The following is a 25,332-nucleotide window of genomic DNA, read 5'->3' as shown; positions in this document are numbered from 1 at the left end:
GTCGGAGCATCCGTCCGAACCGCCCCTCCCCCACTCTGCAAAGCGTGTTCCGGACACATGTGCCCAACAGGGCCATTCACTGCTATGGAGTGCACTGCGTTAGCGTGTGCTCTGTTTTGTGCCATTTTTTGCATATATACGTTTCTTAAAGAGAAGAAAAAGATCCACACAATCAAATTGTTGAGGCATACCATACTCATATGACTAAGTTTATGTGTCCCTACCACTGAAACATATGTAAGACCCAAGAAAAGACATTCAAAGTGGTTTTGAAGGGAAAATATAACACATTTTATTTCATATAGCTAGTGCATCAAATCAGGAAGGTTCAGAAAAGCATTATGGACAAAGGGGTATCGATCGCCAAAGTGTCAGTATGCAATATTACAATATATCGGCATTTATACAATGCATATGATTGAACTTTACATACAGGGTCATACATAGTTGTATTCACAATAGGGCATTTAGATGCAATTATAACACAAGTAAGGACAACAATAAAGACATCAGAGTAACATCAAAAATTCATCATTATTAGTCCTGAATTGTCACAACCATGTATAACTCCATACCAATGGTATATTGCACCCATGCCCATTTCATGAATCAATTTGCAAAAAATTGACAATCATTATGCAAGCTCAAAAAAACCCTCAGGTACAGATAAGGTGCAAAGTGCACTATACAAATTAATGTTATACTATAACACACTAAATTGCACTAATCCCTTTGAGGTAGTAAAAATGACAGATCAAAAAATGGGGTCTCCCAAACCTGAGTATTGCAACAGCCCATAAGGTGTCATACTGCATGTGCATTGAAAAACATCAGCTCATAGTCAACAAGACATTGTATACATATAGAGCAATAACAATCAATATAAACACATGAAGCAGCACTCCGTAAGTCAGGTGGGTCAACCCCACTGTTGCATACTTAACGTTTAGCGATCAGAACCGAAGGAGGTGTACACCAAACCCAGGGACGTACGTTTCGCAGTCTTTTTCAACCCGGTATATGCAGGAAAGTATTGTATATACGTTTCTGCAGACGGACACCCGAATGTAGGTGGACTACGTTCGGGTGTCCGTCTGCAGAAACGTATATGTGCAAAAAATGGCACAAAACAGAGCACACGCTAACACAGTGCGCTCTATAGCAGTGAATGGCCCTGTCGGGCGCATGCGTCCGGAACACGCTTTGCAGAGTGGGGGAAGGGCGGTTCGGACGGATCCTCCGACGGAACCTGTGAGCAGAAGGTAAAACACAATGTTAAAGGGGCCTAAGCGAGCACTACCATGCTCGGGTTTTCAATACTCAAGAGAAGTTGGATGATCTTGCATTTTTCTGCAAAATATTCCAGAAAATTGCTTGAGTTCTCCCTAGACTTCCATAATACTCAAAAAATATCCAAAAATGATAAATAATGTATAGATTGGCCGACTTTTCAGCGTCCGTGTATGGTTTTAATCCTAAGGTCTCCTCTTCAACAGGTGAGCGGGATTTACCCCCATCAGAGCATCCAACTGCTCCTAATTAGTACCGAGCACCCGATCATGGTAGTGTTCGCTCATCAGTAGAAATGGGCGAGCACTAAAATGTTTGGGTACTCGTAATTTGAGTTGAGCAGGTCAAACGCTCTAAAAGGGGTCTACTTGCGCAACGAGTATAATGCAAGTCAATGATTGGGCAGTTTGTCTCTCTTCCCACATATAGCCAGCCATAAACGGAGCCTTTTCCAGGGCAAGGGAGGGCAGGTTTTTGTTTTTTTTCTTTCTTTTTATATACTACATCCGAAATGTTGTTTCAACCCCAGTGAGAGCCACTCAGACTGTGAATGGCTCTTCATGGGGAGTTTGCACCTATCTTGCAGTGAAGTGAGCCTGTGTGTTGTGGGCGTTGTGTCATGGATGAAATATCCGAGCACCCACAATACTCGGCAGAACACCCAAAAATTTTTAAGGCACCAAGAAGCTAAGCTGCTCATCGTTATTAATTCTATATTTGTCCCAGCATACAAAAGGAAAAAAGTGCAAAAAACGAAGTTTTGGCCAACAAAGGGCCTTTTTCAAGCCATAAAAATTACATACACACATATTACAAAACTTGGTGTTCTTATATGGAGGCAGAGCACCGCAAGTACCTGAGCACCCCAATGCTCGATCAAGCAAAGAACAGTGGTGCGCATGCTCAGTCAGCACTACTCATCACCAATCAATGAATTGTTGGCCTGAAATATTTGTTTTTGATGCTGTAAGCAGAGGCATCTTTGGTTAGGCAGCATCGGTGGCATGCAGTAAAGGGGGCTTTACACGCTACGACATCGCTAATGCAAACTTGTTGGGGTCACGGAATTGGCGATGCACATCCGGCCGCATTAGCGATGCCGTTGCATGTGACACCTATGAGCGATTTTGCATCGTCGCAAAAACGTGCAAAATCGCTCATCGGTGACATGTGGGTCCATTCTCAAAAATCGTTACTGCAGCAGTAACGAAGTTGTTCCTCGTTCCTGCGGCAGCACACATCGCTCCGTGTGACACCGCAGGAACGAGGAAGCTCTCCTTACCTGCCTCCCGGCCGCTATGCGGAAGAAAGGAGGTGGGCGGGATGTTACGTCCCGTTCATCTCCGCCCCTCCGCTTCTATTGGGCGGCGGTTCAGTGACGCAGCTGTGACGTCGCTGTGACACTGAACGAACCGCCCCCTTAGAAAGGAGGCGGTTCGCTGGTCACAGCGACGTCGCTGGACAGGTAAGTAGTGTGATGGGTCTGGCCGATGTTGTGTGGCACGGGCAGCGATTTGCCTGTGTCGCACAACAGATGGGGCACCCGCCATGGTACCAATATCGCAGCGTGTAAAGCGGCCTTAACACTGAGCTGGCAGTGTAGGAAGCTAATAGTGCACTCCACCAATCCAGCCAGCTTCAGGGGAACACTTACAAGCTCTAATAGAAAAAACATGCAAGCACTCTAGATACAAAGCCAAAACTGCCCAAAATGAAATCCTGAAAATATAGAGAAATGTATTGGCATCAATTATATCACTCACATGTGTAGCCATGTGGCAAAGCTGTGAAACAGCTGTTATGGTGGTACAGCAGCTGGCATCATGTGGGCACTGGGAGAGGTTGGAGCTTGTACAGTGTATGATACATGTACTTCACAATACGTTACGCTTGTGATTTTTACCATATCTTTTGTCTAAAATGTACATAGTGCAGAAGTTTTATTGCACAATTACAATGAAAAAAAATGTAAAAATACTTAGTAAAATAGGCTAATGTTCCTATATACATTATATTATTACAAGCGCCTGCAGCAAACTGCAACGCAAATGGAATAAAAATTAATAATTTGAATATATTAACGGCCAAAAGAGGTAATCGCGTTATTGTACACTAATTAAAATTCAAAATAAATGAGCAGAATACACAGTTTAAATTGGATGATTATTGCAGCACAAATCTTATTTTGTGATATGCCTGCAAGCAAAAGGTATCTGATTCAATCATATGAAAGCGAAAGATCTCATATCATTTAATAGCATTTTGATTTCCTGTCCTCTGAAGAACAGAAAAGATTTTGAGCGTTCTTCTTATTTGTGATATGTAATCACGTAGGATGACATCCCATGGGCCTTGAAAGCCAAGAATTTTGGTGATGGACCCAGATGCAATGCAAGTATTACCAGCGTCAGCATCCCTTAAGCAATTTAAAGGAAGACATAAGCATCAATTTTCATTAGTGTTTTACATTATAACATTCATATAGAGAAATCTGTAATGTCAACAGCTTGAATGAGGAAGTATTGGTATTAGTAGGCACTGAAGTGAAAGATATTGACTACTGCAAGGTACGACCTGGACACATTTGAGATGGAAAGCAACGAACTGGAAGTTGTAAAGGACTTCAATCTACTCGAATCGATGATCACTCAAGATGCAAAGACACCGGAAGTCAGAAAGGAATATAGCTATAGGCAAATCAGCAATTAAGTCACAGGACAAGACCTTCAAGTAGAAGAACATTTCACTGGTGATGAAGATACAGCTCGTATACAGTCTGGTCTTCTCTGTAGTCCCATATGGATGCAAAACCTGGACAATAAAGAACAAGACAGAAGAAGAATCAATGCCAGGAGAAGGATGTTATCAATAACATGGATGGCAAAAAGAACAAACAAATCAATTTTGGGACAAATCAATCCAGACATGTCACTCAAAGCAAGGATCTCAAAGATACAACTTCTCTACTTTGGATACATCATACAAAGAGAGCAATCACTGGAGAAGGACATAATGGTTGGAAGAATGAAAGGAACAAGGTGAAGAGGAAGACCAGCAATCCGATGCCTTGATATTATCAAGATATCAGCAGAGAAGACCCTAGATCTATCTAGACTTGCACAAGATCGATCTTCCTATCAAGTCCATCAAATCACTATGGCTCAAGACTGAGCTGAAGGCCATTTTAAGAAAAAAAAGAAAGAAGTGAGAGCCCTAAGATGAAGGAATGCAAAACCATTGTGATGCTAAATGAAGCCTGTGTTGCAGCCACTGATGAGCAACTCAGAGAGACCACAGTGAGAAATCAGTAATGTATAGCCAAAGAGCAGCTGTGATAAGTAGAAGTCTTAATGGAGATGGCCACTGCTTTTTTATTGATGGCCTATGCTTGGGTGGGGCCTCAATATCTCAATGGTGGGGATGCGACACTCAGCAACCCCACTGATCAACTGTTACTGACAATAATATACACAATATGCCACCAAGGATTTTATAATATCTATTTACTTATATATGGATGGCACATTACAACCACTCCTTTTTGTTCTGATATTACCTGGTGGTTTCCCTTTACATATATTGGTCTGTTTTGTTGCATGCCTACCCAGATTTGTAGGCACTTTACTGATTTTATTATTCACAAAGTTTAAAAAATGTTTTACCATTATTCATTTTTCCTGAGCTATGTATTCCTGAGGTTATACAGTATATCTCAGAACTGTGAGTACATTGTTACTGACGATGGTTGCCGAAAGTTCTAGAATGATGATGGAACCCAGCAACTCCATGATTTCTATAGTGACTGCCAGGTACTGTAGATCCATCCTGTATCTAACCCACTAATTTTAACAGAGCTGTTGTGTTTTTGCAGCATCAAGATATTCCAGCCACCGACACCGGTCACAGCTGATCGGTGTTGCACCCCCAATGGTTAGATATTCCCAACGGAAGCCGCCTCAAGAATGAGCATGTCACTTATTTTAACTATATCAGGGTTTCTAAACTCTGAAGAGGTTAAATGAAGTGACAAAAGAAAGAACATGTGCGGCGCAATGTTTATTTTATGGGACAATTTTGTAGCGATTTTTAAGGCAGATTCTGGGCAAAATCCTCTTGAAAAAGATGTTGTATGCAGAAACCCTTGAGGAGTCTTTGGAAGAGTTTCTTTTTTCCTGAAGCATTTTCTTAATCAATTTTGAAGAGTTTTGGAGATATCTTTTTCCTTAAATTTACACTGAATTTTTTTTATGAGTTTTTTTTAGCATAAACTGAGCAGAAATTCTCCTCAATAAACTCAAGGCACCTCATAGACTTAATTTTCACTCCACAAACTCAGCATAAAGACTCAGAGTGTACATTTCCTAAAGTTAAGTTCCCACAATGAGTTTTGGTGAGTTTTTGATGCTGCAAAAAAAGCATTGTATTTTACCGTTCTAGCAAAGTGCATGGGATTTATAGAAATTTGTTTTTTGAAATCCACAACATGGCAATTTCTCTTGCATTAGATACAAAAATTAACAGCAAAAACGTCAGTTAAAAATGCATCTGCATTTTAGTGTGTTTGTGCTGTGCACACACACAAAAAACTCATGGAATCCGCACATAATTATAGAAATATAGTGTTGTGAAACCAAATACCAGGAAACATCAAAAACAAAGAGACTTCATTTAAAACATTACATACCAAAAAGAGACAAAAACTGCAGAGTCAAAATTGTGAAAAAAAAAATGGAAAAAACAAGTACAGAAAGTTTGCAAACTCACCAAATACTCATCATGTGAATGTATTGTAAGTGTTCGCTCCCAGTTGCGTCTAAATCGGACGAGTGCAATGCAAGACAATATTACATTGCACTCAGTCCCATGTTAATCAGTGAGTCAATGCTGATCTGATAGTTTTTTCCTCAGTTGTATTTGGCCTAAAGAAAAAAAATCTCAACATGCTGTTTATGACCGCGTATATCAGACAAGACTCACCAATGCAAGTCTATGGGTGGAATAAAAAAATGAATGTCCCATTAAGCATTCGTATGCCATCCGTTATTTACTGATATATTAACATTCAGTTGGATAGAACACTGGAAATGGACCTGTAAATGATTATAGAATAAGAGCGGCTGAGAAAAAAGCCTCTTTGCATTCGGCTTCAATATGGATGCTAGGAAAGAAAAATCAAACACTCGCATAGCACTCGCATGACATATGGAATACCAAATGGATTTCACTTTTCAAACTTCTGGATAAGAGAGACCGATTTATCATACGCAAGTGTGAGTGAGCGACCCCTAAGGCTATGTGTCCACGGGAGAATGTATCTGCGGATTTTTCTGCATCAAAATCCGCAGCTTTCCCGCAAAATCCGCAGGTGCGGATTTGCCGCGGATTTGCCGTGGATTTGATGCGGATTTTGATGCGGATTTTGCAATTTTTTTTTTTCAATTTTAAAGGCAAAATCCAGATGAAAATCCGCAACAATAATTGACATGTTGCAGATTTTTCCGGACCAAAATCCGCACGAAATCCGCTGCGGAAAAAATCCGCAGCATGGGCGCAGCATTTCCAAAATGCCATAGAAATGGCTGGGAAGTACCTGTGCTGCAGATTTTCGGGAAATCCGTGGCTTTTCCGCGAGAAATCCGCGGCAAAATCCGCACATTTTCTGCAGCGTGGACACATAGCCTAAGTGTTCTTTGCAGCCTTTTGATTGGACAGGAAAGGTTTCTTTCTGAATTCTGCTCCAAGAAGTAACATTCACTTACTTTTTTCCAACAGTCATAGGCCTCTCATAGCCAAATCAGATCTCCTGCTTTGTACTGAGGAGGGGCAACACCTCAAAATACGAGTCTGGAAACAGAGATTTTGGCTTGGTCTCTCATCCTAAGTCCTATCACAAGGGTTGATATTGACATTTATGATTGATATATCCAATAGGTGGCACTAGAGATCAAATCTTCTTCTATCTTAATAAGCTATTTCCATTTTTTTCCCCCCAAGGCATTTTTCAAATTTTTTTCAAGAAGTAACAAATGTTTTCAAATACTTTTCATATGAACAATAAATTGGATTTCCCAAACAAATGAGTTCCTGAAGTGTTTTTTTAAGGAGGATTTTGATGAGGATCCATCCTACAAAAAAATCTCAATTTGAACATAGCCAAAATGTTTAAGAGCCAAAGCTAATTTATTGTGGGCTTAATTTATTGTGGGTCCAAAAGCAAGATCAGAAAATAGTGAGGATTGACTTTCCGATTCCTAGCAAATAGCCTAAGTTAGATTGTGTCTGATGATGGTATAGAAGGAAAGGAGGTAGTGAGCTCTCCATCAATGGAAATCTTCAAGCAGAAGATGGATAAACATATAGCTGGGATGATTTAGGAAAACCTGCACTTGCAGGGAGTTGGACCCGATGGCCCTTGAGGTCACTTCCAACTCTACCATTCTATGATTTCATGAGGGCAAGTCTAACAAGTGTTTGGACAATAAGCTAAGTCATTCTTTAGCGCTCTCTGCTCCTGAAATTAGTGACGCTACCTTATGGAAACATTTCAGTCAGTTATTTGGCTATGATAGACACCAAAAACTCATTATTTCAGTAATATTGTTAGTCATGGATTTGTTATATAGGGCTGTATATTCTTGCATATGATCACCAGCTGATTAATGTGTTATTACCAATGTTCCTGGTGGAAGTAAAAGCCACACCGATCTAAATTTATCTTGTGTCTTGTTTTAGTTTTCCATCTTTGAGTTCCTGGTCGCAGAAGTAGTTTTGAGTGAGTAATCTCATGTAATCATGATGGATGAGAGCTCGAGGGTAGGGTTCAGGATGAATACCGATATGTCTTTTTCTATGTATTCAGTCACAGAGTCATGGGTGCCTGTCAGCAAAGTCATCTGAAGACAGATTTTTTTTTTTGTCTTCACTACAATTGTGTGACGATACACCGAATGTCTGGGGTGAGATCCCGGGAGGACGCTATTAATTGGTGGTGGTGTATCCTTTCCATGAAGTTGGTTCATTGTAAAACATTGATTTACTCGATTTACATTTTCATGAGAGGCAGTCAAATGGTTATATGAAACGTGTGATAAATTGAAATATGGTGATGCCTTGTCATTGTGAAGATTGTAAGAATAAAAATTACATTGAGTTTCCGAGTACAAGAGCCAAGCACTAAAAAATGTAGTAGAATAAAAGAGAAAAAGTCTAGCACGCATCTATAAACTTCTCATATTTATAACTGCGGTTGACAGCTTCATAAATCTACTGTAAAGGTCAAGTCCATATCTGAAAGGAAATAAAGTAGCTATCCACTTGCACTTTCTGACTTTTATTTCTCTCAGTCTGACCCCTATGTGTTGAGCTTTATTGAAGATGCAACATGTGTCCTCAAAGTCATATTTCACTTCCTATACCAATTTGGTTTCTAATTTTTACAATAAAACGCAAAGTCAAATTAAGCTTTTATTAACTAACTAGAAGGTGGCCCGATTTTAACGCATCGGGTATTCTAGAATTTACGTATTGTGTAGTTAATGTATGATTTTTGTTCTATATATATATATAGATGTTGTTGTGTGTAGTTACCAAGTGTTTGTGTGGGGCGCTGTAAATGTTCTGGGTGTTGTCTGGGTGGGGGGGTTTGAGAGCGGTGTTGTATGTGTGTTGCGTTGTGTGTGTTGCGTTGTTTGTGGAGCGCTGTGTGTCTGCAGCGTTCTGTGTGTGTGGTGCTGTGTGTGTTGCGCGGTTTGTGTGGGTATGGAGTGCGTGTGTGTGTGTTTTGGGGGGAGGTATGTTTTGTGCAGTGTGTGTGTTGCGCGGTATGTGCGTATATTTATGTATGCCGCGGTGTTTGTGTGTTCTGTGTGTGTGTGCGGCGTTGTCTGTGTGTGTGTGGGTGTCTGTGTAGGGCGGTGTTTGTTGTTCCCAGTGTGTGTGTGGTGTGTTGTGCGGTGCGCATGTGGCGGTGTGTGTGTGTGTTTTGGGGGGAGGTGTGCACCCCCCATCATGTTCCATCCCCCATGCTGCACCCCCCATCGTGCTCCTTCCCCCATGCTGCACATCCCCCATCGTGCTCCATCCCCCATGCTGCGCACCCCCATCATGCTCCATCCCCCATGCTGCGCACCTCCCATCGTGTTCCATCCCCCATGCTGCGCACCCCCCATCGTGCTCCATCCCCCATGCTGCGCACTCCCCATCGTGCTCCATCCCCCATGCTGCGCACCTCCCATCGTGTTCCATCCCCCATGCTGTGCACCCCCCATTGTGCTCCATCCCCCATGCTGCGCACCCCCCATTGTGCTCCATCCCCCATGCTGCGCACCCCCTATCGTGCTCCATCCCCCATGCTGCGCACCCCCCATCGTGTTTCATCCCCCATGCTGCGCACCCCTCATCGTGCTCCATCCCCGATGCTGCGCACCTCCCATTGTGTTCCATCCCCCATGCTGCGCACCCCCCATTGTGCTCCATCCCCCATGCTGCACACCCCCATCGTGCTCCATCCTCCATGCTGCGCACCCTCCATCGTGCTCCATCCCCCATGCTGTGCACCCCCTATTGTAGTCCATCCACCTTACTGCGCACTCCCCATCGTGCTCTATCCCCCATGCTGCGCACCCTCCATCGTGCTCCATCCGACATGCTGCACACCCCCTATCGTGCTCCATCCTCCATGCTGCACACACCCCATTGTGCTCCATCCTTCTTGCTGCGCACCCCCTATTGTGCTCCATCCTCCATGCTGAGCACCCCCCATCGTACTCCATCCCCCATGCTGCGCACCCCTCATCGTGCTCCATCCCCCATGCTGCGCACTCCTCATCGTGCTCCATCCCCCATGCTGTGCACCTCCCATCGTGTTCCATCCCACATGCTGCGCATCCCCCATCGTGCTCCATTCCCCATGCTGCGCACCCCCATCGTGCTCCATCCTCCATGCTGTACACCCCCCATTGTGCTCCATCCTCCATGCTGCGCACCCCCATCGTGTTCCATCCCCCATGCTGCGCACCCCCCATCGTGCTACATCTCCCATGCTGCGCACCCCCCATCGTGCTCCATCCTCCATGCTGCACACCGCACATCGTGCTCCATCCTCCATGCTGCACACCACCCATCGTGCTCCATCCCCCATGCTGGGGCCGCCGGGGGCGGGTCCAAGCATGGCAATGTGTGCCGGGGCGGGGCTGAGCGGGCGAGGCGTCAGCATATGCCGGCTCCCTGCACATGTGTACCGGGAGACGGTGTACGCTGGTAATCATGATACACATCGGGTAACTAAGGGAAGCGCTTCCTATAGTTACGCGATGTGTAACATGGTTACCAGCGTACACCGGCTCCGTCACGATCCCAGCATCGCAAGGTTATGTCCGCTGGGGGCAGGGCCGAGAGTGCCAACGTGTGGCGGGGCGAGCGGGTCAGGCGTCAACGTATGCCGGCTCCCTGCACATGTGTACCGGGAGCCGGTGTACGCTGGAGCGGGCGATGCGTGCGGAGGGCCGGGGCGAGCGGCTAATCCATGCGGGGGGCGGGGCCAGGCCGAGGCGAGCGGCCAATTCGTGGGGGGGAGGGCCAGGCCGAGCCCAGCGGCCAATCCGACAGTTGTCACTGTAATGACACTGTCACGGTGACACAATGTCACGGTGACACAATTTTGGAGCAAGACAGACAGACAGAATAAGGCAATTATATATATAGATATGTATCCCTATTAAACTAGCATAAAACACGCATTTATCTACCGTATCATTCGGATTGTAAGACACCTTTCCTCCTAAAAATTTAGAAGGAAAATGAGGGGTGCGTCTTATAATCCGCATGTAGCTTACTGGGAGGTAGTGGACAGGAGTAGCAGGAGGCAGCAACGATGCTGTGGGCACTGTGCTGCTGGGGCTATGCTGCTGGGACTGTGCTGCTAGGACTGCGGATGCTGTGCTGCTGGGGATGCAGGCAGTGAGGCACTAGCAGGGGCAATCTTGAAAATGGCGGTGGTGCGGGGTTCAAATAATGGTGCCCAGAGTCTGCGCATGTGCTGATGGAGCTCCTGGCTCAAGATCTCATCTGCACATGTGTTGACTCCAGCCCATTGATCTCCCAGCAGCAGACTTAAGGAAAATGGAGCCCAGAGGTGGCGCGTGCGCAGTTGAGATCTTGGCTTGTTGTTGAGGTCAATCTGCACACTCCGGGTGACATTTGTTTGAAGCTCGCCTCACCGACAGTTTCTGGATGTTGCCTGCCTCACTCAGTTCTCGTAGCCAGCATCTGTTACACCCGCCACACCGCCCTCAGCATCGTCCTACTTCACCATCGCTCCTGCCTCCTGTGACCTTGCTCCACCATCGATGACACCTCCCTGATAAGATACTACCAGATTGGAAGACGGATCCCCCCCTTTTTTTTACTTTTTTTCTCCAAATTTGTGGTGTCTCTTATAATTTGGTGCGTCTTATAGTCTAGTGCGTCTTATAAACTGCAAAATATGCTATATATTCCACTACGCTGTGTGGCTTACACCAGGGTTTTCGATTTGATTCTTTAGTTTACCTTTTCTGGATTTCTTATCCAAAAATCATGGACATACATTTTTTAAGGACACATTGGAAAATGATAATAAATAGACAAAACCTTTAATTTGGAGATACTGTACAGTGATATTTCCCCGAAAGACCACTTTTCTGAACTATAATTTGAGCTCATCATATTCTATGCACTTCTTAAAGAACCAACCTTTATGCAATCTTGGATTATGGTCTCAAGGAGGTTTAACTAAACTTTATATAAAATACAGGTAAGTTGCATACATGGCAATTTGGTAAAATAGCACAGTAATCAGAACTGCCAAGTTAGTACTGGGAGCAATCTGAGGTAGAGAAAATTTCTTTCACATTGTCAGCCTATGAGAAGCCTGAAGGCATTATTGAAGTCTATAATGTATTCTTTTTCTAACTTATATGGGGCGAGAAATGAATTCCTAGAGTTTGCCACCAGGTAGGGACATGGAAATCTGTTAACAGTATTTTTCTAACCAACCCATTCCCATTCAGTGCTGGCTGAGGACAACTTCTGCTCCATGTGTAGCGCCCATGAACCCATCAGGGCACTACAAGGTACTGCATCCTGACAAAGATGAAAAGATTGGTTCTTCTTAGAATTTTTTGTTCTAAAAATGTGGTGCCTTCCATCATTCCCGTAGGTCTATTACATCCATATGACCCACACACTGCTTCGATATATGTACCTGTTATTTAAAGTTGTTATTTTTATTGTGTTGTGTATGGTCGTGGTTCTTTCATCAATTTCTGTATATCCTGACAAAGATTCAGGGCCTACCCTCAGGGACCTGGAAGACCAGTGCTGGTACCACCAAAACACATAATAAACCCCAGTTCCCTCTCTCAATCATGGGTGACTGACTAGTCCGGGTCCAAATGGATTGCCACCCAGGGGTGCAGCCAGTCCAGTCCACTAGCTGATGACCAGGTGGGAGGGGACAGACAGAAACACAGGAAAGTCCGGTGGTGACAATTGAAGGGGACGGACATGTCTCCAGACGGGGTCATGTAGCAGTGACCGAGGTGGCACAAGAGAGTGGTTGCCAGAGAGGGTACAGCCAGGTACCCCTGGAACCAGAGCACTGACGAGGCACAGGGCCCTAGGTCAGGCGAACGCTTCAGGCTACGTGACAAATACCTGCACAGTGAGGAGACCTTCAAGGGCCTCACTGACCAAAGAATCCGGGGGCACCAGCAGTAAAGATAGAGCCAGGGACCGGAACAGAACACTGACCCTACAGGGTTCACACTGCCCGCTGTACGGACGAGAGACTGCCGACAAACAGTAGGGGACCCACAGACGCTCCAAGCTACGGAGTCCCACCAACCAGTTGGAGGTGCCGGGGAAAGAGGCCACTAGGTTACCACACCGGCACTGGAACAAAATGGACCAGGCATTGGAACCAGCCGTCCTCCGTGCAGCAGCATCAATAACTCAGTGAGTAAAACAACAGTTGCACTGCATCCCCATCATTTGGTCTCCTTTCTTTCTGCACTGGATCCCACCATCCACTCCCTGGGGCCCGGCCCTACTTGCGGAGGGCCTACCATCCAGGCTGCCATCACCATCAGCACCAGTGGTAAAAGACTGTGCAGCGGTGGTTCCATCAAAATAACCCCAACCCACAAGTAGTGTCACTATATAAACTCTTTAATCTCCCCTGTATATATCCCCTTTTAAAAAGTGACCCCCAGGGTCACGGAACCAGGTATCGGCCGTTACACAACTGTAACACAGCATCCCTGTACATATACGGCCCGGGACCGAGTACCCCATAGCCCTGGGGCGTCACACATGGCCTGGACCTTGTTGCTAGAGATGAGTGAACCTGAGGTTTTATGTTTGGAGTTTGGATTCGGAAACTGACTACTAAAAAAACAAAGGTCGGGTTCGAAGTTCGAGTGAGTTAAAAGGGGAAACTACTCAAGCCAAGCGGCGCTGTTCTTGGGTATGACTGTGTGAGCCGCGTGCAGTATTTGAACAGCTTGAACTGGGGGTAAAATCAGTGTGATCAGAAGTAGTCTGCACAGATACACAAAAATATATATTGAAAAACCTCGCTCACCATCCCCCGGAAGTGTTCTGTTTATGACTGGCAGCATGTAGATGGATCCACGAACTACAAAAATACAGACTTCCATTGCTGTTCGGGTAAAGTCAGGGTCAAAAACCGAACTTTTTTAAGGTTCATCTGTACCTGCCGAACCGAACTTCCAAAGGTTTGCTCATCTCTACTTGTTGCCTCTAGTTTGCTATTCTTGTTTCTTCTGCCTTCTGCTGGGATCCTGTCTCTCGGCATGTTGGTAGGTTAATCAAGCACTTACAGGGCAGTGGAAATAAGTAGCTCTATAAAATGCCCTACTTTATTTTGTAAGGGCCGACGGCTATTTTAAAGGTGAAATTTAAAGATAAAAAATATACAAAAAAGTAAATATCTGAGCTCTGCCTCGCTTAATATGCTTTTTCCTTTGATCTTATCTTTGTCCTATTGCAATTAAAACTGAAAACCTAATAAATATATCTGCGTTAGAGAACTGATTGAGGGAGGAGATCCTTTCTGCTCTGTCTGTAATAGTAGAATTAAGAGCCAAAGGGTTGAAGAGTGCAATGGGGTCTTGTCCAAAAGAAATTTGGTGACCTTGTTGAGTTGTGGTCATAAGACGTTTGGTAAATTTAGACACCTGCTGCAGAATCCATGGCCCAACGGTCCAACGATATCGGGATGGTAGGAAATTGTGCCTATTTCTACGCTGCTGTCAATGTTATTGATTTCCTCACTGTTTGTGCTGAAGACGTGTGGAACTCTTCGAAAAGCGTCCAATAAACCATATAAAATCCTGATTTTGTATCCTGTTTTTCCAATGACATCGACAGCATTTTCCTTTCATCCCGCTGTCCGTGATAGAACAAAAATATTGTTAAGCCAGACCCTCTCATCTAGTCCCCACCAACTCGAATATTTTCCAGCTGACAGAAGAGATTTAAAAGTTTAACCCTCGTGTTTTCTGCAAGATTTCTATGTGATAAAATCCCTAATTTATCAAAGGTGTTATGCCTGAAATCAAACATGAAACACCTTTGAAAAGTTGCAAATTTCTTTGCTGAACACAAGGTTGTGCAAACATATTGTGTTTTTTTGTGTTATCATGTCAGTTTCATCAAGTTCTGCCAAAATGAGCAGAGATGGGGCACAATGGGGCGTCATGACGCCTGCTCGTCAGATTCATGAAGAGGTATGTGTGCTTTATGTGACAAATCTAACTCCAGTCCAGCTTCTCTTAATGAATCAGGTGCGCATGACTTGACCTCACAGAGGAGCACTGCTATAAGGCTATGTCCGCACGTTGCGTCGGAGTACCTGCAGTTTATTCTGCACGTTTTCCTTCCCTTGGTTTTTGACCAAATGGCTTTTGACCATTTTTTAGCGCTAAAAACGCATGCGTTTTTACCGCGTTTTTAGTGCGTTTTTAGCGCTTTTTACCTGCGTTTTCACTTGCGTTTCTGCAAATGCGTTTTTGAGATCAAGACACTGAGAAATAAAGTTGAATTAGTCAAAAAGAATGAAAAAAGAGAAAAAAAGTATAAAATTAACTTTTAATAAAACTATATGGGAAATTATCATTTTTAATGAGAAAATGGTGGTTATGCACATTTTAACAGAAAAATAGGTGAAGTTTCTAATTTTTTAACTTTTAAATTTTCGGTTATTGTGTGTGTGTAAAGGAACATTAGAACCCATTAAATTTTGTCCAGAAAAGCATGCATTTTTGGAGCCAAAAACGCAGTGGAAAAGCAGGTAAAAAGCATGAAAAACGCAGGAATTGTGATTTTGGTTGCGTTTTGCCATTTCTCATTGACTCCAATGTTAGGGTATGTGCGCACGTTGCTTTTTACCTGCTTTTTACCTGCTTTTTTGCTGCTTTTTCTTCTGCGCTGTTTAATGCCAAAATGGATGTGTTCTTCTATTCAAGCAAAGTCTATGGGAATTTGGGTTTCTTGTTCACACTATGTTGTTCAAAATGCTGCCTTTTTGAGGCAGAACTTTGGTCAAAAACTCAGCTTTTCAAAGAAGCAACATGTCAATTGTTTTTGCCATTTGGGTTTTGCACTGCAAAGCTGAGTTTTTGACCAAAGTTCTGCCACAAAAAGGAGCATTTTGAACAACATAGTGTGAACAAGAAACCCAAATTCCCATAGACTTTGCTTGAATAGAAGAACACATCCATTTTGGCATTAAACAGCGCAGAAGAAAAAGCAGCAAAAAAGCAGGTAAAAAGCAGGTAAAAAGCAACGTGCGCACATACCCTTAAGGAAACGCTGCAGAAATGGCAAAAACAACTGACATGCTGCTTCTTTTTCAGCATGGTTTTTGACCACAAATATGCAAATTAAATGCTGCAGAAAAAAAAGCAAAGTGCAGACAGGATTTCTGCTTTTCCCATAGACTTTGCTGGCAATCAAAAACGCATGCGTTTTAGCGCAAAAACGCTGCTGCTAAAAACGCTGCAGAAACGCGGAAAAAAACGCAACGTGCGAACATAGCCTAAGACATACCTTTCTGCCCTGTCACACCTGGTTTGCTGGTAGAGCGAGTTTACGTGATCTCTTCCTGAAGACCATGTTACACTAACTACCTATTTGATACCACAGGTATGCAAAATTTGGGATGATGAAATTTTTTTTGAAATCCATTGACTGACTCCTATGTTTTCTTATGCCCTGATTTAAAAAAAAAAACACTTTTGTTTTTAACTATTACAAATGGATTTTGCACAAAAGACGCTTGAAATTACGTACAAGCGAGATGAACAAGAATAATGTAGCCAAAAATGTACATAATATTATATATAAAAAATTATTAAACATTCATTGTGTAACTTTATTGAGAATTAATTCTTGTGCATTTTCATTTTCTCTTCAAAGCTTCTCTTGATCCCTTTTCTCTTCTTGAAGGTCTACAGATCTGCTCAGTGAAGCATCCAGCATTCGTCCACCATCATGTACATGTTCCATCTCCTTGGTATCCTGATGAAATCTTTCTCCTTGCTCTTCGCTAACAGCACCATTGTTTTTGGAAAGTAGTTCAAATGGGAATGTAAAAAATGTAACTTCAAATTCATCAAACAACCCAAGGCTTTGAAATGTTTCAGCATGTTCTCCACGATGGACTGAAATTTTGGATATTTGTTGTTACCTATAAATTTCTTCAGAATATCTTTAAAAGAATCCCAAGACCTTTTCTCAACAGCTTTCACTTTTGTTTTGAACCTGGCGTCCTTCATGAGTTTCCGAACATCCGGTTCCACAAAAATACCTTCCTTCAATTTTTCTTCAGACAGTCCCTGAAACTTGGTACGCAGGTACTTAAAAGTCTAAACTTTCTGGAACTATGTTCTTAAGTCTAACTTGCAAAGATGTTCTCGTTGGCCAACTTTTTTGGCTCCAGTGATGAGTTCTATCCCAGCTGCTATAATTGACACAAAAAACATGGATACTTTGTGTATCCTCCTTGCTGCCGAAGGAGCAAAGAGAGAACTTTCAGATCACCACATATGGACCATACTTGATCCTCGTAGTTAAATTTCTTGAGAATAAGGTCTAAATTCTCATAGCTTTCTCTCAAGTGCACAGAATGCCCTACAGGCACTGAAGCATACTTGCTGATAAGGTGTAGTAGCACAGCTTTCAGACCTTTTTTGGATGAATCAATAGTCTCCACTCACTCACTTTGTACTTAATGTTACATTTTTCTATCAATCCAGGAACATCATTGCAATACACTAGTACACCGTCTTATGAAAAGCATTAGGGCTGCTTCTCACTTGCGAGTTTCTCGCAGTAGAGCAATGCGAGAAAAACTCGCATTGAAATCGGACACATGTTAGTGAATGATTCAGCTCTCATCTGCGATTTTTTTCTCAGTCCAAATCGGACCGAGAAAAAAATCGCAGCATGCTGCTTTTTTGCGAGTTTCTCGCACCATTTGTCCCAATGATTTCCTATGGAAGGGGATTAAAAGTAGCATCACACACGCGCACCACCGTTCACATTTGCGAGTGTGGCAGTAACTTCGCTCATTAGATGAATGTGACAGCACATTCCCATAGGTTAATTAAATGACACATGTGTAATAGCTTTTATCTAATTAAGATGTTGCACGAAACTAGCATCGCAATCGCAACACACACGCGACACACACGCGAGCAAATAGCATCGCACTAGTGTTGCACTCGCACCTAACGTGAACTAAAATCAGCCGAGTTTTTTTCAGCCCAGTCGGACCGATTTTACTCGCATAGATGTGTTTCCACCCTTAAAGGAATTCCTTTTCTTTGCTTCTGTATTATAAAAAACAGGAACCAAGAATTAGCAGGTTATTTTCTTTTTGTCTAGAGCCTAAAGGTTCTGCAGAATGTAGAGGAACATCCAAGTCCCTCACTAAATCATTTAATCGAGCTGTGAAAAAAGTTTTAGCTCGTTGGGCCTATGTAGTCAGTGTTTGTAAAAAACTGTACGTGATGGAATTTTTTGGGGAAATTTTCAATAAGTATTTAAAAATTACTTCTTACTTTTTAAACAATCTTACCCTTGCAGACCTGTGTAATTAACTCATATTCTGTGAAGCTGTGGTAAGGCAAACAAACCCAACTGCACTGTCCTTATTCTGTAGACAATACATGAAGGAAGTGTGTTTTACAATAATGGCAGGTCATTTTAACGGGTGGGCCAGAATTAGAAAAACATGGCTACATTTTATATATATCTATATATATATATATATATATATATATATATATATATATAAATAAATACGGTATATATTCCCCTTTAAGTTTAAAAAAAAATATCACAATTTCGTTTTTTTATAATGGTAAACGGACTGAGATCACCATTAGCATACCAGAATACGCCATGGCTTCTGTATGGAGATTTTAACATTTATCAGCCGCAGTTGTTTTGGTTTTTTTAGTTGAATGTTTTGCTGTGAAAACTGATTTTCTGATAAGATGAAAGCAAATTTTTATTTCATGGTAATTTATTCAATGGTTTGGCCAGTTGTTATACTATAAACATTTTCTTTTTCATAAGTCAACAATTTCCAGTGTCAATACTGTCACAATTTCATGTTTTAAATTGGAACACGTTCCCGATTAATTCACATCATGAATTATTTTGTGAGGTTTATCATCAAATGGAATAACTGATGTCTTATAAAAGAAATTCAGGATTCTTTGCAGTGTCAATCAGCAATCGCCCCCAAAAAAGTGACCAAATGGAGACTGTGCATTTCTGACCAACACAAAATTGTTGTGGCCTCTACTTCAAAACATTAAATCAATGGTACATTTTTAATTGACTACAGTCAGACTACAGGATCAGTGAGGCCAGTTAAGAGGCTTCGTGCAATATGAGCTCGGAGAGATACTGATGTACACAGATCGTGAGCATAAGCAGTTCTGTTAATTCACAGTAAGTAGGATTTTATACCATTTACAAAGTAACATTCCATGCTAGGTTCCCATGGGAAAGTCAACCAAACTCCCATGTCTCAGGAGTATGTCATGATAACATTTACGAGTAGTTCTTATCCCTTTCCCATCATACTTTCTCTAACCAGTGATGAATGAGCACTACCATGTATGCCTAGAATAAAGGAAGTCAATGGGGAACTTGAGCATTTTTCCGGAAGATTTTTAAACACGACAATGCCAGGCCACATGAGCAGCCTGTATAGATTAGACATGCTACCATGGCCATTCGTGTTTCCGGACTTGTATCCCATTGAGAACATCTAGGACATTTATCACGGGGTATGATATGGTAACTAGAAGTAAGGGCGCCTAGACTGGCCCTCAAACTAGGGACCCTAAACTGTCCCTTATTCAAGAGTATGCCAGATGGCAGCAAGGTCTGGACTGCTAGCATAGCTCTGACTCCTGAATTTGCCCTGGTCTAACACCCGCTCTCCCCCAGCTCCATGGAGGGCTCAGACAGGAGTAATGAATTTCACAAATACCGATAGACAGGGGAAAACCAAGACTCTAATTCACTGCAAGCACACACAGGAGAAAAGACAATATGTGCTCAGAAAGAAATAAAGTACATGGATGAATTAAACAAGCAACAAGGATATTTTCACCTCCCACCAAATAGCATGCACCAATTCATCAATAACTGAATCACCACGCACTATCGCTGTAGCAAAGCTAGAGCTATAATCGGCATGCTGGACCCAGTTTCACATCTTTTAAAGGGCGGAGTGGCTTTGATAGGTCTTCAGCAACTTGTCACCCCAGCAGCAATTCACAAGACAGCAGCAATTAACTCCTGCTAGACCGATCACCAGTGAGCAAAAAACCGGTCGACGCCCCGATCTGACAGAGTAACAAGGCATGAAAATATTATTGGTAGACAATTTCAAACTTCAATTTTGTCATGATTCCTGATTCCCATAATTTAATGACATTTTCTTATTGTGGTGGCAATTTCAATATCGGAGGAGTGAATCTTGTAGATTGTGAGCTTGTGAGCAGGGCTCTCACCACGCCTGTAACTGTTGAAATTGTGTTACTTTCTATTGAATTTTTTGTCTGTATATGTCCCCGCTTAATTATAAAGAGCTGTGGAATATGTTGACGCTATATAAATTAAATTATTATTTATTGATCTCCATTTGTCATATTGATCTTTTATAGTGGTCTTTATTTAGCTGAACTACGCAAGTAAAATTAAGTCATTAATGTATGTGCTGGTAATATTTAGTCATAGCATGGGGGTATTATTTGTTCTTTTATTGTAAAATTATTGTTTATATTAGAGCTGGAAAATTGGATTTTCATTAGTAATAGTATGGTGATATTTGTCCTTTGATAACCGTATAATTGTGTTATTTACATGTATATTATCAATCATTTTGAGAAGGACAAACATGACTTTGTAGATTCTTGCCTGGCCAATGGGGCAACATTAGAACATTGTTGTGCTAGTGGTAGCCCAAGGTCCAAAATGTCATCTAGATGCCACTGACTCTAGTGATAGCTCTGTAAAGGGGTTAATAATGTTCTAATAGATTCCTGACACAAATGAAAGCTCAATTGAGATAGTTGTGCAAATTTAGCATGGACCACAGGAGAGGCCCAAGAGTCACCATGTTGTATCCGGTGAGGTTCCAGCAGAGAAAGATTGAGGAGACCTGACGTATCTAATAATGTTCTAACAATCCCATCAAAACCAACCAAACTTGGAGTTTCCCTACCTTATAAGCTGTAAGCTCATTTGGGCTCATTTTGTATGTTTGTATGATATATGTGTCACGGGGTATATAGAGACAGGACAGGGGCCCCTAGGCTGGCCCTAAGACTTGTGACCCTGCGCTGTCCCTTATCTCGAAGGTAGATTTGATAGTAACCAGGTTTGAGCCCCCACTGTAAATCTAACTCCTGTCCTGACCCTGATCTTACTCTCCCTCTCCCACACCATCAGGGTAAAACACAAAGACAAAACCCCACAAAATGACATGGACAAGGGAGAATGGAAACTCATACACATAGCAATCAAAACACACAGGATGAGACAATATGTGTACTTTGGGGCAATGCAAAAGGGGAGGAAGAAACACACAACAAGGGAACGCTCAAACCACTCTGAAGTGCAGCACAAATCACCATATATCAGAAAAACACCAAGACCGGGATCGCTGGAGTAAAAGCTGTCATTGACACCTTCTGGAAGGAAGCAGTACCTTAAATAGGGAAGCTACAGCTGCACTTGTCAATCAGCAACCTGAGCTCTTATGTCTTACTCAGCAGTCTGCAGGAATTAACTCCTGCAGAGCTGAAGACGAGTGAACCTGATCCAGCCAACGTCCGGCTCTGGCTGAACAATCCAGAGGCTTTGGGTTGTTTGTCAGACTCAGTAGTGCGAACAGAGTCTGACGACCCCATGCCAGCAGGTGTGTTGCCGAGCTGAACATCGCATGACAACGTGTTTGCTCTGAGTTTGTGTAAGTGCATTCTCTTTTATAGTGGGATTATATTATTCATTATTACTATTGGCATTACTGTACATTGGAATTATTTAAATAGGGAATAATAATATTAATAATGATGCCTTATGAGGTATAAAATGTAAATTGGTATTTTTTTTAGACTTTTTCAGAACTCTGCATTTTGCAACTTAATATTCATACCTACATGTGCAAATAAGACTAACTGGTGAATCATTATGCTTATGCATCTAAGAGCAGAACACCACCACTATTAATATTCATCCACATCTCACAATTGATACACTATGCAAATAATTTGTTCTCGTCTGTAAATGTGTTCTACGCTGCCTGAAAGGTCTATCATTAGATGGTGTTCTTTAGTCGTAATGGTAAAGTAGTTTGATGTGACATTGTAGACGGCTGAAAAATTACCATACTTAACTAATCTTATGTGCACTGCCAGAAAATAGGCAGTAAATGATGCCTTTCAGTAAGGAACTAAATTGCAACGTTCACTCAGCAAACTTCAATGGCTGTAATTTTTTTTAGGCACCAGATCATTATTCTTCTTTGTTTTCTTTTCACAGCACTTATGAGTTTGATTACGATTACTACCGGGAGGATTTCTACAATCGGTATGTGCCGTTTTTATTACTTTTAAGTACAAATATATCTACACCATGTAAATACATTTGAAAATAATATTTAGCTCCTTTAGCCCCCTTTCTTATTTAATGTGAACCACTGACTATTTAAACCAGTCGTGGTCAAATAATAAACTGCAATCTAAATGTAGAACCAAACAACCCTATTTACCGTATTTATTGACTTATAAGATGCACCAGATTATAAAACGCACCCCAAATTTAAAGTAAAAAAAATGGGGGGTGTCTGTTTTACAATCCGGTGGTGTCTTACCGGGACCAGGCAGCAGCAGTGGTGGAGCGGAGTCACAGGAGGCAGGGGCAGTGGTAGAGTAGTGCGATGCTGCGGGTGGTGCAGAAGGTGTCCCAGATACTTGCTGCGGGCACAGTGAGGCAGGCAACTTCCAGAAACTGTCAGCGGTCCAGGCTTCAAAGAGATGGCGCCCGGAGTCGGCATGTGTGCAGATGGAGCTCTCGGCTCAAGATCTCATCTGTGCATGCGCCACATCCAGACACCATTTTTCTTAAGTCCGCTGCTGGGAGATCACTAGGTCAGAGGCAGCGCATGCGCAGATGAGATCTTGAGCTGAGAGCTCCATCTACTGACACGCCGACTCTCTGCACCATTATTTGATGTCCGCACCACCGACAGTTTCAGGATGGCGCCCCAGCACAGCGCCCGTGGCTCCAGCACAGTGTCTGTGACCCACAGGCCCAGCACAGCACAGCGCCTGCGGCCCGCAGCTGGCAGCCCCAGCACACCGCTCGCAGCATTGCTCCTGCGACCCCTCTCCACCACCCCCGGTAAGCTACATTCGCATTATAAGACGCTCCCCTTATTTTCCTTCCAAATTTTTGGGAGGAAAAGTGTGTCCTGTAATTTGAAAAATACGGTATATTAGATGGCTATTTGCCAATGATGCTTCAGCGAATGGTTTTATTAATAACCATTTCATTCAGCAGAGCGCTCATGTGTTTTGTTTGAAAAAGCCACCAACAGACATCTTTACTAGTGACCTTTCTCTCCGGGAGAACAAAGCCTAAACCAGATATGCTACATCAACCTCTTCTAATCAGCCAGTGCCTCTTTACACATTAGACTGTGAGCCGAATCTGTTGATATCGGTGGGTGCAGTCAATGTTACTCTAATGTGTTTGGGGATATTGAGACTGTGAACTACCGTAGGTATTAAAATCTCGGACACTACATTTATGGAGTTAGCAGAGCATTGGCGACTTTTATGCCTATGTATTTCAGCACTTAGTGACTTTGCTTTCTAAGATTATGTGGTCTCACTTTTTGTCTGAAGCTTCTGCAAATGCGTGTAATGAGACAAACTTTACTTCTGTGTTAGCTCTGCTATACTGTGTTAATTCTGATCTCACTGCAGAGCTGTATACAATTATGAGAGTAGACTGTCAGTCATCAAATGTCTCACATTGGTAACGCCTCCTTTTGTTTAAAATAAGCTCTGGAAGCAGATTCTCAGGGAGTTCAGTGTCCAGACCATAGATCTTAACAGCTCATTAGATATGAGAAAAATGTGGATTTAGAGGGAATGAGACTAGTTATGGGCGAACCCGAACTGTAAAGTTCAGGGTGCGTACCGAACACATAGTGTTCGTGCACATGGTCCCGACCACAGGTTTTCCTGGGAAATTCTTATTACAGTTCGGGTCCAGTTCGAGTCCAGGGGCTGTAGAAAAAAAGCACATTATTAAAAAACATTGATTACACTTACCGTTCCCGCGATGCATTTTGCAGACCCGCACAGCCGCTGTCTCCCGGCCACTTCTGCTTCCGAGTCCGATCATTAGCTTCCGGTGGTATTTACTGCACTGCTCCTCACTCAGCAGTCTTCGGCTTTTTTCGGCCGTATTCATGGTGACGTCAGAGTTCACCTGAGTCCAAGGATTAGCCATGGACTCAATTGAACTTTGATTGTCACTGTCAATGTCAGCCTGCTTCTCGCTCTGTAGAGACGCTTGTCTGTACAGAGCGATGAAGCAGACCTGACATTACTCTCCCAGATGTTGGTGACATACTGGGTAATAAAGGGGTCAGGGCCAGCTTTGTATTATCAGCTGGTAATAAGCCCAAATTTCATGGTGTCATGCCAAATTAGACATGGCCACCATGAATTTCTAGTAAACAGTAAAAAAAGAACACAACACATAAAAAAAAAATATTAGAAATAAAACAAGAAAAACATTTAGAGACTCCATCTTTATTGTAAAAAAATCCTTAGTCCAACGTAGTCCACAAGTAGAGCAATGTCAGCTCTACTTCATCGATCTGTACAGACAAGAGTCTACACAAAGAGAGAAAAAGGTTTGAGGCTACAGCTCCACTTGCGTATGACTCCTGCGAGTCTCACATCGGTATCACCCAGCAGGGCCTGATGCTCTCTGGACACGAACATGCAGCTGCATGGAAACACATGCAGCTGACCCGCTCCTGTCAGGAGAGTGTGCAGCCGTGCCAAGTGATGCAATGCGAGACTCGTGCGAGTGTAGCAACAGGCTCACTGAGGAGTTTAACTACTTATTACCTGAGATAATATAATATTTCTATGACAAATAGACCAAAGATGTATAACATTATATAATAACATCAATCAATATGGTAAAACCTAACTCTGGGGTATTACAGCTGTAACATGTTAACAGTGGGGAAGTTTACATCAGTGCTGCAGCTGATGCCATAGGCTGAGAGCAGTGGCAAGGTGATTGGTGGAGACTGGTAGGGTGAGTATGTCACGGTTTGTTGTTTTATAATATACTGCACCCACCCCTTGACAACTGCCATAGGATAATAAATGTTATTCACATCATCTCATTGATTTTAACTAG

The 25,332-nt window shown here is 42.7% G+C and overlaps 1 protein-coding gene across 6 annotated transcripts in view; it reads left to right on the top strand.

Annotated features, from left to right (window-relative positions):
• RALYL (RALY RNA binding protein like) overlaps positions 1-25,332 on the top strand; it is a 952,779-nt gene that overhangs the window by 777,775 nt on the left and 149,672 nt on the right. For 5 of the 6 annotated variants that reach the window (XM_075353134.1, XM_075353132.1, XM_075353131.1 and 2 more), the window contains one exon: positions 22,423-22,470. The exons of the other annotated variant lie outside the window; for it this stretch is intronic. In XM_075353134.1, coding sequence (XP_075209249.1) covers positions 22,423-22,470 — 48 coding nt within the window. The remainder of the gene's footprint in view (positions 1-22,422; positions 22,471-25,332) is intronic. 6 annotated transcript variants of the gene reach the window in all.

The sequence above is a fragment of the Anomaloglossus baeobatrachus genome, chromosome 6, assembly GCF_048569485.1.
Source record: "Anomaloglossus baeobatrachus isolate aAnoBae1 chromosome 6, aAnoBae1.hap1, whole genome shotgun sequence".
Lineage (NCBI taxonomy): Eukaryota > Metazoa > Chordata > Amphibia > Anura > Aromobatidae > Anomaloglossus > Anomaloglossus baeobatrachus.
This window is presented reverse-complemented; position numbering and strand designations above follow the sequence as displayed.